General features: G+C 39.7%; 1 protein-coding gene across 1 annotated transcript in view; it reads right to left on the bottom strand.

The window, feature by feature from the left end:
* Positions 1–12411, bottom strand: part of NT5C2 (5'-nucleotidase, cytosolic II) — a 62164-nt gene that overhangs the window by 25641 nt on the left and 24112 nt on the right. The window contains exon 3 of the mRNA XM_080347652.1: positions 4732–4805. Within this exon, the coding sequence (XP_080203778.1) occupies positions 4732–4805 (74 nt within the window). The remainder of the gene's footprint in view (positions 1–4731; positions 4806–12411) is intronic.

Below are 12411 nucleotides of genomic sequence, written 5' to 3' on the forward strand. Positions count from 1 at the left end.
AACTTTCAACAAGGCTGAACTTTTGGAGAAGGAGGGTAGTCACAGAAGAATCTTTCCAAGCACAATTGAGTTTGTAATTCTTACTAATTCCCTCTCCATCTGCCAGTGGCATGGTGTGAAATTACATCCAGTTTGAGAACTGCTTTAGCCCTGCTCCTGTCAAGGGACATCTATCCATCACCTCCTTGTGCAACCTGTCCCATTTAAGACCTAGTAATGCCAAGGCCTCCTGCATTACTTTGATCCAGAGCTAGTAATTACAAGTGTAGCTCACACTGAGAGGGAAGCAGCCAAATAAAATGCTGTGTGAAATCGATTTCTCCCTGCTCAATTTCCAAGGGGCCTCACAGACTCCTGGCTTCAGGTGAGCATTACAGACTCCCTGCTGACATACCTTTATCATTCTTCCTGCAGTTTGCAGTAAACACAAAACAAAGGCTATGAATCTTCTGGATTACATGCAACATTTTTCTCTACCAAAGCATGGGCAGTTTTGACAGCACTAGTAAAACAAGAAGGCAGACAAGAATTGTTACTGACTATTTGTCTTCTAGCAAGTATGAAAGGATGAATAAGCAGAGATGAATCATTTGGATAATAAAAGAAACCGATGTTTAGCAAACAAAAATGCACTACAAAAGGACCCTTAAGCTCGCTAACTTAAGGATTTAAACAGGATTTTTTTCAAAAATTCCCAGTTCTGCCCTGACGGCAAGTGCAGCCCTTCATGGGTACCTGCAGATCCCAGAGCTGCCATAATGCTGCCACTCTCCAAGGAGCAAGGGAGCCCTGGTAGGCAGCAAGGTCAGCGGCAGAGAGTGAAGGGCTGCTGGGGCAACAGCTGCGTAACATCACTGAAACTTGCCTTAACCTCTGCTAACGGCAAGGGCTGAAATAGATGATGACTCTTGCTTGCGTCAAACCCTCCTGGATTTTAAGCAGCAACTGTTTTAACTATGCACACAAACCACAGCCAAACCCTGCTGTTCTTCCTGCTCCTTTGACTTTCCTCCTGATAGCACCTGGTTTAAAAGAAACATTCTTTTAGGTACTAAATGTGATTCTCTAACACAAGCAAACCAAACAGACTGAATAGGAAGGGAACAGCCAGCTTCACATACAACACAGATTTCTGAGCCTCTATTATTAGTGGATCCAGCACATAAACTTAGGGAAACATTGGAGCATCTATACATGTAGGAAATCTCATTCACCTCATGAGGATGCAACAGCAATCCTTGATGGGAAAACAAGGAATCTAAAAGCTTAGAGTTATTTCAATTTGCTTTCATTTTATTTTGAGCTCCTAGCAGTTGAATTAACACTAGCTGTATGTAACCTCAACAACTACAAATCCAGCAATTTAAGATCCATAACTTCTCAGAAGAGAAGGCTAAAACCTTCAGGCTCTTTTATTCAAGACAAAAAGACTTTGCTCACCCAATCCACCCATTAACAGTATTTCTCAACCCTATGCAAGGAAAGAGAGAAACACAATCAGAAAAACAGAAATTATTAAAAAGAATTCAAAGTTTAACCTAATTTTGACTTGACAGCAGACAAAATCACTGTGGCAATGCTATACCAGACAGCCTTGAATTTTTTCATTTCTGAGTTAAGTAGTCCTTTAATAAGACTAAGAAATACTACTCTGTAAAACAAATGCACGGAATTATATTTTACGTGCAATGTAACATGATGATACTAAAACGGCTGTCAGTTGGCAAGCTGATATTCTCAGTCAGGCTAGTAGGAGAAAACACGATCACTGCAGCATGTGTGTAGTAGCTGTTACAATGTACTTCAAAATGAAAATGCCATGTCCCTACCAAATTTAGATTATTCTAGACAGAAAACAGTGTTATTGTAAGTAGGTTTGTGTCCTTACAAGAACAAAACTGTCTCAGGCTTCTGAAGTTCAAAATAAGTAAAGTGATTCTGACTTCTCTGGTATTGAACTACCTCCTAAGCGAGACTTTGGGCACTAGCAGTGGCCACTGATTTGGGAAGAAGGAGAAAAGAGTGACAATATGTTTTCTTTCACTGACATTGCAGCCTTACCTTCACAAGACAGGTAAAAAAAAATCATTCTTCTTCTGAGATGTCAAAGTATATGACTGTCAGCTATGAGATGAATGTCATCAGTTTATTTCTGATGTGAAAGTTCACAACGGACTGGGGAAAGGACATGGGATGCAGTTTTTGGCAGGGTTAATGGCTCTGACTGCCTTCAGTCATTAAATACGAAGATTGTGTTTGGGATATTTTTAAACAACTTTACAGAAACGTGAGTTAGCAATAACTGAAAGTACAAATGCAGAAGACCAGATGAGGAGCTGGTGACACTCGGGATGCTTCTGTTCTTCTTCCTTGGTCTATTTACATGTCTTGAATGGCCTCCAAAGGACTTCTGCTCAGCTTGCATTATCTGGTATACAGATACCATTTAGATACCATTTCTAGATGTTAAACTACAGATAAACTAGCTTTTAGGGGTTTTTTAATATTATTTTTTTAAACTCTAGACAGTAGTGTGTCCATGTGAAACAGTGTATAAGGAACAATGTGCCCAGACAGAAAACACAACAGGGTCTAATGAATGCATTACTACATACTAACATACACTTCGCTTGCCCCACTTCTTCATTATAATTTTCAATTAGTTAACTATAATAATCGTATTCTAACACTATGCTCTTTAAAGCCCCTGCAATGAATAAGTATTTTTTCTTGTGTGTGACAATTATACGTAGCAAATAATGGCCAGATAACAAAAGCCCACATGGAGAAGAAAGGATGCCTCTGAGACATAAGATGACAAACAGGTAATTTTGCAAGTTAAATTTCCCAATCAAGTGGAAGGGAAATAGTACTTACCAGGCATAATGCTCTTCATCTGCAAAAGGCTTTCCAACCTAATTACATTCTCACAATTTCTTGTAAAATGATGTGCAACTATTATCTCTGTTGTACCACAGAGCAAGTCATAGGACAGCAGCTTACCCAAGAGTGGTCCAGACTTCCAGTTTTCTGCTCTGACTACATCTCAATTTCATTTTCTGCACCATACCCTGTCACTCAACTCCCCTGAATGCACCAACTTCGCCTGCTTAACCATAGCACTGTGATCTTCCAGACTTGGAAGGTCCAGGTTTTCATGTCCCTGAGAACTGCTTCAGAATGCTTGAAACATTCATATTTTTTCCTCTCATCAAACCAAGCATCATTTTGTGGATAACAACACATTTGCTCTGTGTTTACTGGAACAAGCAACACTTGAGTAAAATGAACAGTCGGAGGAGTGAGGATAGTGCTGAAGCTCTCCTTCTGCTAGGATGAAAATTAGCAACATGCTGCATGCTCCACGCCAGACCCACTGGGATCACTTGAGTCCTTGGGAAATGCTGCCAGTTTGCAAAAGGCACAGAAGTTGTTTTTCCTTTATGGAAGTGAAACCCACAACCTTTTCTTTTTTTTTTAAGTATTTGTTCTTGAACAACTGTTTGACGCTCCTTAAAGGTTCTGCCACAAGGCTGTCCCAGCTGGGAAACGCAAACACCAAAAGCACGCGCCTGCAGTCAGATCCAGCAGATTAACAATGATACACTTCATGACTTTAAAAGCGGCAGGAACTTTAAACAGATGTATAAATAAGGCGTTGAACAACCAAACATTTTATATATAACTACCACCTCATAGATAACTGCTTAAAAGAACAAAACCAAGTGATCTAAATATAAACTGCAACTACCTGCCACAGCCTCCAAAACTGCTCCCTGCTGCACTGCGTTGAACCATGAGCACATGGAAACCTTCCTGCCTTTTCCTTGGCCACCGACCCCGGCTCCTGTGACCCTCACACTGTCCCCAACCATGTTACTCATCTCTCATTCCTTCTCAGTACACAGTAACTAGGTGACCATAATTGACACACTGCATTAACCTGACAGGTGAACCCGACACTCCACCTCACATTTTCTCAGTTTGTATATATCCACAACAATTATATACTGAAATATCAAGGGTGATAGGAACTTTTTATCCACAACCTTAGAAGTCGTAATGAGAAAGAAGGCAGGATTGTACATGACATCCTCAGTAACAGCCTGTATGATACTATAACGTAGGGAAGAGGAAGTGGGATTTTTATCTCTTCCTTAAAATATGTAACATCATGCAAGCCTGATTACATAGAAAACAGTAACTTTAGTCTCTCCACTCAACAAAAGTCTCAGAGAACTTGCCTGTAGTGCATTTCAAAGATGGAGAAGTCATGCAAACATTTTTATGAAACTAAAAGGTCTTATGCAACCTCCCACAGTCTACGTGCCATAAAGAATGGGCAAAGCTTTCTGAATGAATTTGTGTAGCCCGCCATATGCACTAAGCATAAAAGAAAACACATCGTTATTCAAAGCCCAATTTGCACTGAGGGCAACATCAAAATATAGTGGAATCTAAGGAAGCAATTAGACTTATTAAGCTTTGGTTTCCTTGACACCCATAATCACTTGAAACTGTACAACAGCAACGCAGCTTGTGACCAAATACAGCTTGCAGATAACAAATGTAAGGGAAACATCTAAAATGAAAGTGCAATGAACAGTGAATGATTTATTTGCTAATAGAAGAAGCATCTGCTAACTGGAGTAGCTCAAGCAGAAACTGTTTTTTGCTCAACAATAGGCAATATTCCAAACTAAGCCAATGACAAAAAAAAAAGATACTCACCAGCAAGTGTGTAATCCATATCAAAACCAAAGCACTTTATCTTTTCCATGGCTAAACTTCTGTTTACAAAGACCCTGTAAAGAGAGTAGAAATAAAGCCATAGGTATGAGCATTTTCAAAATAATCACATTTTAGAACAAGGATATTCTGTGAGCTGTCAAGATGTCTGGCTCTCACAGGTCAAAATCAGAAAATATACCTGAAAGCGGAGGCTTGTTTCATTTTTTGCCATAAGTTCTCCTCAAGCAAAGCCATGACTTTGCAGGGTTATTCTAATTATTGGTACACTGTCTAAAGACATAACACATGTATGCACACACATGGCTTTGCATGTGACCTGCAAAAATTCCTAAGAATAGAAGTGCAAAATCTCCTGAAGCAGAATTCAGAGCTTAAGTGAGAGGAGTCTGGAAGCAGAGGATGGGAAGCAATACAATTTGCTTGATTAAAACACATTATTACCAAGAAGCAACAAGGAAAGAAAAAGAAAATAACATTTCTGTGAATAAACTCACAGCATTTGAGCCCTCTTTGGAACTAGAACTAGAAGTTCCATGCAAACCTAAACAGATCTATTTCCATATTTACACCAACAGTATTAAAAACATGTAATAAAGCTTTGAAAAAGTGACTGAGATAAATTTTAATCCACAAGAATATGCTATTTCTGCATTGAAAATTTTTCTTTTTATTTATAAATTCCCTGCAACTCCTCAACAAAACTGCTATTTTTTAAATTCCACTTTTACTATAAAAGCTTATTGCAACGAGAATCTAAGCTGAATACTTCCAGGCTCTTATTTGATTACAATGTTTTAATACACCATATTCAATTTAGTTCAAGTAAATAACATGGTAAAGAAGTAGGTCAGAGAACACAACAAAAGCCTTTCTTGCTCCCTGTTCCAACTACTACAGTAACTAAGCTGCTTATGTTTCCCCAGAACTTTAAACCACATAGCAGATCTGTAATTCAACAGGACTTCTTTCCACTGTCTGTCTTATCTGAACTTTAAGGACTAGAGTGAGAACTCAGCTGCAGGATGGAAGCTGAGCTTCTCGACACCGATCTCGGACAGAAATTCCACATACTGCTCGAGCTGTGCTGCCAAGACAAAATTCTCCTGTATGAGAAAAGTCCCAGAGCCTTCAACTGTACTCTGATACGTGAAAATTCACCAAATATTTATTAAGTACATTGCCCTCAGTGGAGTAATTATCCTCTTAAAAACTGAAATCGGCAGCACTGTCGTGTAGGAGGAGCGGCACAGGGACAGAGATAAAGTAATGGAGACGGCAAGTGCAAAACCAAGCACTCATACATTCTGAAAAGCTGAAAGAAACCACCAGGAGATTCTCCTCCGCACACGCGTTCTGGGTAGGTGGCTGGCATGACCTGCCCCTTTAACTGCCTGTCTCGACCCGCCGCAGCTCGGATTTTAACAGCAAACTGCTCACATCAAACTATCACACTTCTCTGCAAGTCGCCTTACCTCATCTCTCCCCGATGTGCTCCTTGTTTAGTTCGCAGCAGGCTGATTCATCTGCTTGTCTGAATCACATTACACAATTCCTTTAAAGCTTCCCTAGCACCGATGCAATTTTGCTTGGATCTGATTTGGCTTCAGAAGATCATTATGTCTGAACCGAGCCTTAAAGTACTGTATATCTTCTTGGACAGTGTTCTAGAAAACACATCTGTGGCTAATTTAACCAGTCACTGGATATCGTTGTTGTTCCACACAAATCCACTTGGAATACAGTTTCTCTGGCAATAGTATCCTTTCCCCCTAACCTTGCACACTCTCTCTGGGAGTCACAGTTTCCTGGCAAAGTGCCTGACTTTGACAATGGTGCTTGTCACCAAGGGGCCTCGGAGGTTAAAGATGACGCTCTTTTCTGATAGATTTATGTATTACCTAAACAAGACAAAGTGATGGGAAGAAAAAAAATGGAAACTAGTAAAGAACTGACTTTTGAAAATATGAGATGGGACCGTAAATCACTAAAATTCACTCCTGAAACAGCCAGCTTTTGAGTAGGTGGAGCAAATTACCCGAATCTGCAGTCTGAATCCGTGTTTGTTTGTCTTTTAACATCAAGACAGCTCTGATTCACAAGAGTCCAATGCGGAATGCTATTTGGTACTAAACAATCTCATACTCTTTATAATGAAGATGATTGTGGTCTTTTGCTGCTGGTACCAGAAAACTTTATTTATTAGGTAATTCTAGCACATGATTTCTGATATATTTGTGCAGTTTGTTTCTGAAAGCAGAGAGCTCTAAGAAGGAATAACATACCTCCAGGAGACACTAGCAACATTTTTTTGTCCCACCTGGGGGAGACTGAGGGGTTTTTTTTGCCTGTACGCTTAGCTCCCAGATCATAGTTTTCTGTCCTTTTGGACAAGACAGGAACAAGAAAGGAAATTTAAAGATGCTCAGAAGAGCGTTTCAGAATTGCAACCATGGGAGCAGTTTCCCAAATCAGGACAAACACCGAGCACTAAGACAGAGCTGAATGCACGTATAAATAGGGTAATACGACAGTGCCTGTGAACAGCAAAAACAAGGGAGCTGAGACTCAGGAGATCTCTTCCAGTCCAGTCTGCCTATGTTTAGATGATGACGACACCAAACTGACAGAAAACTATGCAAAAATTTCTAAGGCTCTGATATTTTTTCATTGCTTGCTTTCAGAGTATTTACAAACTGAACCCCCAGGCTGAAAAACAAACAAACAAAACCGACAAAAAAACCAGCACATGTTGATACTGAAGATCTGGAAAAGTTTACCAAAGCCAATGAAACAAACAACATCTATTAGAATATTTTTGTTCCAAAATAAGTCTTATGACTAAAAGATGAAAATTACTACACCAGCCCCCTCTTGGTAACAGCCGGTGAAGATCTCTCTTTCTCCATCAACTTGTAAATACTGCCTAAGACCTAGAAACCCTGTGTGGCAGGGTCTAATCATGCCCTAACAGTGCACCAGACCTGGGAGATTTCAAGGCATCCTACTGACTGATTTGACATAGTAATTTCTTCACCCACCAGTGCTGGAGTGAAGCAGAGAAAATATTTTAAAAAGCTAAAGAAGGCTATTACACAACATATTCAGGACAGGAAACAACATTTTAATTGATTTAAATTTGGATATGCTTTGGCAGATTAAATGGGAGACTAAACAGTGGCAAAAAAACCCCCTGGAACTAATTTCACTTCTCTCATGAAAACCCAGCCAGATATTGGGTTATTTTGTAGGCACTCGGGGCCTCAACTTTAAATCCCGATAAAGGAAGACATCTCCCATGCACGGTGCCCCCCTAGACACAATAGGCTAAGTAGATACATACAAATATTTACTCCCAGAAGGTGACCAGCTTAATTCAGGGGGCTTACTCAAAGTTGTAAATATCTGCAGTATCCTAGAAACTAAAGATTTGAGATTAAATCACCACAATAGTTTCTGAGAAGAGTCAGGTGCTTCTCAGAAGCTGCAGACTTAGCCCATTTCAAAGCTGCGCTTAGATCCCAATCAAAGGTACACTCAGCCTGATTTCAAGAACACCGATCAAATGTGCCTGTTGCTACACAAATGTAACGGCTCCACAGACGGTGTGTTACAGAGGAATGACAAGAGCTGTTTCAAATGACTATAAGGCAAACCAACAGTAAGATCCTAAGAACCTTAACAACCTGAGTGAAAAGATCCTCTGGTCTCCACAGGAAATGATGAGATGACAAGTTTTTTACAGCTCATCTAGAAAAACAAAAGTCAAAGAAGCTTCCAGATTACAAACAGTGAAATAAAGTCAGAATAAGAGCAAAACTAAACTCAATCTACATTTTTAGGCAGGAAGTTTTAATCTAGAATATTTTTTCCACTTGCAAGAAACAGAAGAAATCACACTTTCCCTTCCCCTTATTCTGTCTTTTTCCTTTCAGGAAATAATAGTTTTAATTAGGAGCACTTAAGTTAAAAATGAAACTGATCTAAAAATTTAACAGCACTGGGCAGTAAGACAAATCAAACTGCAGGCACAGTGTGAGAACACTCGCTCCATTCCTCGTGCTGAGCGTCAGAGGCGGGTATTGCCTAAACTGGGTATTGCCTAAACCAGGTATTGCCTAAACCCACCTGCCCAGCCTCACACCTGTCTGCAGCCAGAGCATCTCCTTACACAGGACACTGCCTTTCTCTTGCCTTCATCTTCCTTTCCTGATGAAAAAACAAGCTTAGCCTGGCACAGATCCATGCCTTTGGAAAAATGGACGTGAGGTGCTGTTTAAGGGAAACGATGAAGAACATTTCCTCCCTAATGAATTCTTCCTCGAAGATTAAGACCTGCTGCTTGGCCACAGCAGAAGGCTCTCACTGATGACAGTATTTATTTTCTTTTTGAGCTCTACAATTTATGCTGGATAAGAGAAAAATGTGTTTTATTGCAAGGAAGAACAAACTGCTGCGCGTGCATAAAAGGAGTCACAGAACCATGATATGCTCCACACTACAATTCACAGTCCTTTATATTTTTACAAGAGAACTGATCTCGGTTTTGCTGCCTTTCTTGTCAATTAATTCTAAGGCCAGAACATAAATCCCCACTCTTCTCGAGTAACACAGAAGAGGAGTGAATGCAGAGAGGGAGAAATGTTTTTATTTTATTTGTGCAAAATCTCAAAAGCTTTCTGTGCCATGAATTAAACTTGAACAGATCATATTCTTCCAATATGACCAACAAAATAAAAAAACCGCACAGAATTATACAACTAAGGAAGAGCTCAACACATGGCTCATGACACCTCAGAGTGAGAAAATGACAATGAACAACATGAGGTGAGGTCTGCAACAGAGCACTTCCATAATACTTTTCCAAATATGTCTAGAAATATATTGCAGCAAGAATCATTTTTAGTCAGGAGAGTATGTTTCACTGGAAATTTAATAAATACAAAGAAATCTGCAACAGTGCTGGGTGGAACAGCAAACACAGTGGGAGCTGGCTAAGCATGACCTACATACGTGTTTAAAAAGACCGGGGTGGACAGTTGGCCTTGAGCGAGTTACAAAACAGCAACTAACTAGCTAGAAAGCTCAGATTCCTGCTCCCTCAAAGTTTAGGCACTTGGCTTAATCTTCACTTTATGGACAACTTCCATGTTTTAATAAGCTAGAAGAGTTAAAAAGAAATAAGAGGGAACTAAACAGATTAGCTTTTAATAGCCTCTCATGTCCAACACAGCTTCTTTAAAAGGTTAATTATGAAAAAAAATTTTATGTATGCTACTCTTATGACAAACAGATGTTCTCAGTATTACTAGCCAGTCCCCATGTGTTGTGTGGTTGGGGGAGATGTCTCACTACATGACATTATAGTTCTGGTTACAAGTGACTTCCACCAACAGCAGTGAACTTGAATGAATCCCTCACCAACTTCACTTGTCAGGCACAAATCATGTGAGTAACCTTGAGACACTAAAATGCATCAAAATGTCTTGTCTTTGGGTGTGGATGCTTTAGTATCTGTCTTAGAAGGAATGAGAAATAAACTGCTTTAAACTACTAAAACAAATGCAATTATTCTTTTGCATCTTTAGACAGGTAATGACCATTCCATATATTATTATTTATCATACCATTTTCATATTTTTCTTTTACAATGTTAGATTTTCAGAGTTTCATTTTATTTGTTCTTCAACCAAAGAGGAATATTCTGATGTCAGTATGTTTGTCATCGTATTTAGAGATAGTGCTTGGGCTCGCAATGACTTCAGGCAGATGAAACTGTATCAGGGAAGACAGAAGGGCACAAAAATTTCCTGGCTGCTTCTAGTAACATTTCCAACATAGTGCCCTGCAGTTTCACAAGACTAACTGTCCTTGCGCAACTGTAGTGATAGAAAACTGGACAATCAGGTTCCGACTGGAACTTAAACGTCTGATGAGGCTTGTACCCAGAAACATGACTATGAGCACTTCCCTCTGAAATTCAGCAGTGATCAGATGGAAGGCGATAGCCTTGGCCATTTCTGTTTCCATTGTTTGGGTTTTCTTCCCAGGCAACAGCAAAGTGCCAAGAAGCTCACATATGGATTCCATCCCAAAATAACACCCGTCTGCTCTGTCAAACTATTAAAGCCAGGGATCATGGGACATTTTTAATGTCATTTCTTTATTATTAATTTGGCAAGTGTTCTGCTTTCTCATAAGCTTGCCCATTCTGCCGCCTTAACGCTCCCTCTCCCTCCTCTCTCCAATGTCCAAAGCACTAAAGCAAAATAAATACACAGAGCCACACGCTGCCCTCCGCTGCACACATGCCACTGCGCGAGTCCATGGAGGCTGCACAAAGATGTATGAGGACAGACCATTGTCAGCAGTGCCTGCAAAGCCACCTCATTGAGGGCAACATCAAGATGCCACACATCGCCTATCCGAACGTGCCTGATTAAAAGAGCATTTTCAGATCGATAAAGGCATTTTTCTCATTTGCCACCTCGACAAACTGATCATTTTAAGAGAGAATTTTTATATAGCTACACAAATAGATAAAGTTTCAAGCCTTGTACCTTAGTTTATGTAACATTTCCAACTGTTTGCAATCACTGATGATCCAGTATCAATAAAGTGAAGAAACAAGATTAGCAGTCAATAGCCCAGAGTTTATAAATTTAAACAAACTAAAATACATCTTTAACACTAGAAATCAGACCAATCAATTGGTAGTCCTTCTGCTTTGTCATCAGTAAAGTATATACCATTTTTTACCAGGATCTCAGCATATATTATCAGTTTAAATCACTTAACACATGTTACCACCATAAGATGCTTTAAAAGCCAACTGAAGTGCAAAACTATGAAGCAAATTATTTAATACTCTCTGATAAATCAGCAGGAGAATTAGGATTAGGAATCACAATGCCACATCCCCTGCACTAGCCAGTAAACAACAGTGCAAGAGAACAAAATTAAAACAACAGAAACCCCATGTTCAGGATAACAAGTCCCAAATGACTCTGGTGCCAAATGGTAAAAGCATCCCAAAGTCTGTACGTTTAACCAAAAGGCCATCTCAGCCTTACGGCCCTGTTAAGCAAAAAGCACCAAATAAAAGTAAACGCAAATACCTGTTTCCTGGATCTTGGTAACTGTCAGTAACAAGAGTGGATGGAACACCAACTTTTTCCATTATTTGCTTTAACTAGATGTGGTTGCTATTTAAACCCTAAAGAGCTATGTGAGATAATCCAGAGGGTGCCTAGAAGTGCTCACTCCAAGTTAAAAAATAGACACTAAGGCAATTTCGTGGCTCAGAGTCAACCTAGTTCTTGCCTAATTACTATCACATTAAATGACAGTACTCCTCCAGAACAAATAACCTAGTGATTATCCTCTACTCGGAAAAGTCAACAAGCAGCACATGAGGGAGGTGGCCTCGCAACCACTCACACTAAGGAAAAGCCACTAACAACTACACATCCATTTTATTTCCGAATTAAAATGTATGTTGCCAATAGCACAGTAATGCAGTATCCTCTTACCAGTGACCTCTGCTAGAGAATGAATAACATCTAGCTTGTATATTAATGCATCTTCAGACCTCACCTCCAACAGGCTCCAACAATGTTGTATAACAAGGTTTGTGGCTGATAGTAACACTAGCTAACCAAA

Source organism: Nesoenas mayeri (assembly GCF_963082525.1).
Source record: "Nesoenas mayeri genome assembly, chromosome: 7".
Classification (NCBI taxonomy): Eukaryota; Metazoa; Chordata; class Aves; order Columbiformes; family Columbidae; genus Nesoenas; species Nesoenas mayeri.